This window comes from Geotrypetes seraphini, chromosome 8, assembly GCF_902459505.1.
Source record: "Geotrypetes seraphini chromosome 8, aGeoSer1.1, whole genome shotgun sequence".
NCBI lineage: Eukaryota > Metazoa > Chordata > Amphibia > Gymnophiona > Dermophiidae > Geotrypetes > Geotrypetes seraphini.
In genome coordinates this window covers 86,012,568-86,018,603 of record NC_047091.1, presented here as the reverse complement: position 1 = coordinate 86,018,603, position 6,036 = coordinate 86,012,568, and the positions used below count along the sequence as shown (strand labels likewise).

General features: G+C 45.1%; 3 protein-coding genes across 3 annotated transcripts; 1 reads left to right on the top strand and 2 right to left on the bottom strand.

Annotated features, from left to right (window-relative positions):
• Positions 1–2,349: 2,349 nt before the first annotated feature.
• Positions 2,350–2,825, bottom strand: LOC117364937 (histone H2A type 1). Its single transcript, XM_033954684.1, has one exon. It carries the CDS (start codon positions 2,795–2,797, stop codon positions 2,405–2,407), a length of 393 nt encoding a protein of 130 aa, XP_033810575.1. The 5' UTR covers positions 2,798–2,825; the 3' UTR covers positions 2,350–2,404.
• A 278-nt stretch (positions 2,826–3,103) lies between these two features.
• LOC117364951 (histone H2B type 2-E-like) lies at positions 3,104–3,575 on the top strand. The gene has a single exon (XM_033954698.1). The coding sequence runs from the start codon at positions 3,134–3,136 to the stop codon at positions 3,512–3,514; it is 381 nt and encodes a 126-aa protein (XP_033810589.1). The 5' UTR covers positions 3,104–3,133; the 3' UTR covers positions 3,515–3,575.
• Positions 3,576–4,395: 820 nt separating this feature from the next.
• On the bottom strand, positions 4,396–4,778 carry LOC117364959 (histone H4). Its single transcript, XM_033954707.1, has one exon. The coding sequence runs from the start codon at positions 4,762–4,764 to the stop codon at positions 4,453–4,455; it is 312 nt and encodes a 103-aa protein (XP_033810598.1). The 5' UTR covers positions 4,765–4,778; the 3' UTR covers positions 4,396–4,452.
• Positions 4,779–6,036: the final 1,258 nt, after the last annotated feature.

Here is a 6,036-nt window from a genome sequence, read left to right as displayed (position 1 = left end):
CCTCAAAAGGAGGCAGAAGCAACTATTACTGGATAGGTTCCTTGTTAAAATCAAACAGAAAGAAACAGATTCCGCTGAGCCAACAGATAACAATGATTAAGTTGTCCTACACAATATCCCTCATCCTCTCCTCTCCTACCTCACAGGCTCAAACCAGTCAGGATTCTGTTCAAAAGTAAAGTGCAGGCTATTTGTGCCATCTTATCAGTGCCTCCATTGGGCACATTTTGTGTGCCCATCTCATCAGTGCCTCCTGTGTGTCCATCATAGAAGCAGAAGCAGCATGAAAAAGGTGGTGGTAAGGAGATGAATATTTTTACTTTATACAGTACAGTTTAGTACAAAGTGTTTGGGATGTGGAACAAATCATTCGAGTCTCCATTATTTCCTATGGGGAAATTTGCTTTGTTATAAGAGCGCTTTGGATTGAGAGCATGCTTCTGTAAAGAATTATGCTCTCAAACCAAGGTTCCACTGTATTTCCGAGGAATTTCTGCCTTCGACTCAGATTCATCGCTAATTTTGTAACTATTCCCCACAGCCCACCTCGCATATTCCCGGCAGCAGCTTAACCATCCTCCGTTAACTGTAACCCCTACCCTAGCATCCCATACTTAATCCTAAAAAAAATCTCTCTCAAAATAACAAAAATGTGCCTAAAGGTGACTTTGTTGTGCTTCTTTCAAATACCAGCATCTTTACAAAACAATATTTCAAATAATCAGTTCACAGTCATATAAACATGACGGCAGATAAAGGCCCAAATTGCCTATTCAGTGTGTCCATCGGCAGCATCCACTACCCTCTATCGCCTTCCACTTAACCAGTTCCTGATCCAGTCCATTGTTTTCGGGGCCATAGCAAGGGTATTCAGTTTATTAAATGCCTGTGTGGAGCACTGTCAAAGTCTTTGCTAAAATCCAAATACACCACTATCAAAGTGGTTTTATGTACAAGTTCTGTTGGAATTCTGCACAACTGTGCATAATTTTGCACAATTCTTCCAAACTGCCACATCTCTTCCTTCTCCCCACATGGGCCTGGCCTCATTCCCTCCTTAGTTTCGACCTCCCCCTCATTCATGAAACACAGTGGTGGGATCCAGCCCACAGAGGCACAAAATTATCAAAATGTTTATGCAGAATTCCGCCAGGAGTAACTTAAATAGTATAATTGCACAAATCTGCATAGCTTGGACTTCCATCATACACTTCCACACACATTTGCCCCATATTCCTTGCCCTTACCTCACCCATAGGTTGACATCATTAAATCCTTCTGCCAAACTGCTCTCTTCTCCCCCAGTAGCAGATGAATTAATAAATAAATAAACAAACATATTTTACAAACTTGAAAAGTAGCCTTTTCTCCTGTCATCCTGAGTGAGCAGCAGAAAGGCAATAATAAAAGGCCAACAACCAGAGTAGAAGGGTTGACGTGAAAGAGAACAACATGGAGGAGGAGGAAGAAGACACAGATATGATTAACCACTGCAGCCTTTAGGAATATTGTGGTTCTAATTGTTTACTTATTGTCTGTATTTTTCTTACTTTGGTATTTCCTTGAAATTCTTTAATGAAGGTCAGTTTGCTTTCTATTCTAAATGTCAATCTGGGATCAAATGACCTAACTTTTGGAAAGGCTATTGGTCTCACTGTTCAACAGAAAGTCTTTCATATATTTAAGCCCCACCTGCCATCCTTGTAATGCTGCACCTGTTTTCAAAGTCATTGCTTGCACACATATATATTCCGACTCATGTGCACTCTGGGAAACGATAAACCATCAGTGCTTTAAAAAAAAAGCTAACAGAAGTCTTTAAAAAGAGAGTGTTCAGGCCCCAGCTCTCGTTGGCAAGGTTTGAAAAGCCCGCCCTGTGAAGTGATTGGTCAGATAAGAATTCCTTCCTTGCCCAGTCCGGAAGAGAAGCCTCTACAAATCGATATTTTTATAAGGTGTGGTTTGTGGGATTTGAAGTTTTTATTCCTAACCCTGTTTTCCCTGGACGGCTCAAAGCTGTCACTTACCTAATTTTACCTTCTGTTCTAAAACCCCATTGATATTCCTATCCTTTTGGCTATGCCATGTTCTTTTTGTCGCTTTTCTTTGACATCTTTCTACTAACAGGTAAGCCACTACACACCTTCCTTCGTCTCCATATAAGTTTGAGGTGTGCCAAAATACTGCAGCGGTGATCAAATCAAGCCCCGATCCCAGGAGCAAGGCTAGCTCACAGTTAACACACCCACTTCCATATAGTACAATTAATTTTTGCCAAATTTACAACTAGTGTTTACAAAAGAAAAATGGGTTCATTCAGCAAACTGGCTCTTTACATGATAAGAGTGGGTGGCTCTGAAAAGAGCCTTTGGGTTTCTGGTTGACATCCTCTAAAGGGACAGCTTTATTTGCCTTTGGCCGCTTTGTGGCTCTCGGTTTTCTTGGGCAGTAGCACAGCCTGGATGTTAGGCAGGACGCCGCCCTGCGCGATGGTGACTTTCCCCAGCAGCTTATTCAGTTCTTCATCGTTGCGGATGGCCAGCTGCAAGTGCCTGGGGATGATCCGAGTCTTCTTGTTATCGCGCGCGGCATTGCCGGCCAGCTCTAAGATCTCAGCGGTCAGATACTCCAGCACCGCTGCCAGATAGACCGGGGCGCCGGCACCCACCCGCTCAGCATAGTTGCCCTTCCTCAGCAGTCTGTGCACCCGCCCTACGGGAAACTGCAGCCCTGCTCGGGACGAGCGAGTCTTGGCTTTAGCTCGAGCCTTCCCTCCTTGTTTGCCGCGCCCAGACATCTTATTTTCAAATTGGCTTTGTGAGAATAAAAGAATCTCAATCGCTTCTGTCCCGGAACTTTTATACTTTCCTAAAGCTTCACTACATCGTTTTTGATTGGATAAACGAGTTCAGCCCCGCCTATGAGGCTGATTTTCATCCAAGGTTTGCTCGCGGACCAATCCCGCTCTAGAAAGTAACCGGAGGATATCCCCCAACACTTATCTAGGTCCAATAGCAAGGAAAGGCGCGCAGGAACACAAATTTGCATAAGTATACTATAAATAAAGCCTTCCGCCATTATTCAGCACATTCTGTTTGCTTACTTTTAGAAAGTAGTTAGGAACTGTACTGAGATGCCCGAGCCAGCCAAATCAGCTCCAGCAGCCAAGAAAGGCTCCAAGAAAGCCGTGAGCAAGACTCAGAAAAAAGATGGGAAAAAATACAAGCGACGAAGGAAGGAAAGCTACGGTATTTATATATATAAAGTGCTGAAGCAGGTTCATCCCGACACCGGCATTTCCTCCAAGGCTATGGGCATCATGAACTCCTTCGTGAGTGACATCTTCGAGCGCATCGCCGGAGAAGCCTCCCGCCTCGCTCATTACAACAAGCGCTCCACCATCACCTCCAGGGAGATCCAGACCGCAGTGCGCCTCCTGCTGCCCGGTGAACTGGCCAAACACGCCGTGTCCGAGGGCACCAAGGCAGTCACCAAGTACACCAGCTCCAAGTAATAACTTGGCTTTAGTCTCAACGCTCCGCAAACCGAACCCAAAGGCTCTTTTCAGAGCCACCCACATGCTACACATAAAGAGATGGATTTCTAGTTTATACAGCACTTCTCTTCAAAGTTCTGAGCGAGGTGTTTTCCTTTTCTCCTAGATTCTATGTTTCTTTTCCCCTTCTCTATATTTAAAACCTCTTGCTGCTAGCCCTCATGACCCGCATACCCTAAATAAGATAGCATAAAACACCGAGGAGGCGTCTCATCGGGAAAGTATAAAACGCGGATCTCAACCGCATATCCTTAAAAAAGTTAATTTATTAACAACTTTGTAACTTGCAGTTTCTAACACTACGGATGTGTGCTGACAGTCTTATTAAGAATAATAAATTTGAGGAAACACTTCAGCTAAGGGAGGTCTGGGCAGGAAAAAGTATTTTTGCCTGGTTCAACCTGGTCTTGAACCCAGATCAGCAGGGCCCAAGATAGCTACCCTGCCACTTTTAGTCTCAGCAAAGGGAGGGAGAAGCACTAGGGTCCATCAGAGCCTAAAAGTGTCGAGACTAAGAGTGACAAAACTTGATTATTTTACAAGCTAAGAAAGTAGCCTAGAGGTTAGGCCAGCTTTCTTGGGCCCTGCTGATGTGGCTGAAGTGTTTCCTCATATTTATTACTAATACTGTCAGTGCAGAGCGGTGGGTAAGAAAACGGTAATATTTACAGCAGTGGAACGATTGGCTAAAATCTGGACCTGAAGGCATGAAATCTGAAACCTGAGCTGTGAATTAACATATTTAAGGGGGGGGGGGGGCGGTTGAGATCCTCGTGACTATTTGTTACAACAGATAGCTAAAAAGACACTGAAATTACAGCTCTGTTCTTGAAAGCGTGGGTGGCTCTTAAAAGAGCCTTTGGGTTTTGTGAACTGAAAAAAGTCAATGACACTCTTTAACCTCCAAAGCCGTACAGAGTGCGGCCCTGGCGTTTCAAGGCATATACCACATCCATAGCGGTCACGGTCTTTCGCTTGGCGTGCTCGGTGTAGGTAACGGCATCTCGGATGACATTCTCTAGAAAAACCTTCAGCACCCCACGAGTCTCTTCATAGATGAGACCAGAAATACGCTTTACGCCACCTCTGCGCGCCAGACGTCGGATTGCAGGCTTCGTGATGCCCTGGATGTTATCGCGCAGAACCTTCCTGTGCCGCTTAGCGCCTCCTTTACCCAGACCCTTTCCGCCTTTACCACGTCCAGACATCTTGAGCTATCAAAACTAAAAACACAACAGTGACAAATCCGCAAACTGCCTTTAATATACAAGAGAGACCGACCTGAGGGAGAACTGCATTTTCTGCAAACGCGGGAAAACCAAGCTACAATTACTGCTTCCAAATCTGTGTTCATTCTGCAAATTCTCCAAAAGGAATAGAACTGAACGGATCCTTTGCCTTACTCCACACATGCTGGCGTTGTTAAACTGCTGTGAATGATATTAACTTGGAATATAAGCACTGAGCGGGGACATAAAGTATCATTTACCTTGCCCAGCTCAAACCTCCACTCATTCCCATCTTAAAGCTACTTTCCCTTTTCTTGGGTTCGTTGGTTGGTAGGTTCTATCACAGCTGCTCTAAACTGAGTTATTGTCTCAGTATTTTCAACGCATTGTCATTAGTCAATGATCTGCATTAAGGATAAATGTGGAACATAGAAATGAATAATACCATTCTAAATCAAATGTGCCCCACCCTGAGCACTCCATAGGGCAGGGGGAAAATGAGATCTAAGGAAACTTGAGAGGGCAAAATATAAGATTTTGCGTCAAAAAGGGGTAGGACTTTGTATCTGGAGGTGCGGTAACCCAAGGTAGCAGTTCATGACATGGGAGTGAAGCGCATATGTTGCACTTCAGAGTAGAGAGTTGTGCGGGGACAGAAATCCCACCCATCCCCACCCGTCCCTGCCAAAGTCTCACCCGTCCCCACCCGTCCCCGTGAGGAATCCCTCCGTCCCCACCCGTCCCCGCGAGGAATCCCCTCCGTCCCCGCCTGTCCCCGCGAGGAATCCCCTCCGTCCCCGCCCGTCCCCGCGAGGAATCCCCCTCCGTCCCCGCCCGTCCCTATAAACTTCAGAAATAGTTATTTCATTTAATTATGCTACTGAATTAAAGGCTCTGGTAGAAACCCATTTACAAATAAGCAAAAAGACTTAACAACGGGATCTGGATGGGCTCCTTTGTCCCCATGACCCATTCCCTAGATCCCTCCCCCCACCCCATTACTATTCCTGCTTAATAAACAACAAAACACCAACTCTAATTTTTGGTAATTAGCCGCAGCTCAGTTTATTAATAATAAATTAACATATTATATTTCCATATCAACTTTAATTAACATAAATTCAAGAGCTCCTCCCGAGCTACCAAAACAAACATTCAGTGCCCTCGACCCTGCCACTTCAACAAGGGTCAGAGGAGTGGCATGTCCCTCATGCCCCTTTATCCGGGTCACCTGATCCACCAGGCACGGCA

Coding starts and splice junctions, on each gene's coding strand:
- LOC117364937 (XM_033954684.1), bottom strand. CDS start 2,797: ATGTCTGGGCGCGGCAAACAAGGAGGGAAGGCTCGAGCTAAAGCCAAG.
- LOC117364951 (XM_033954698.1), top strand. CDS start 3,134: ATGCCCGAGCCAGCCAAATCAGCTCCAGCAGCCAAGAAAGGCTCCAAG.
- LOC117364959 (XM_033954707.1), bottom strand. CDS start 4,764: ATGTCTGGACGTGGTAAAGGCGGAAAGGGTCTGGGTAAAGGAGGCGCT.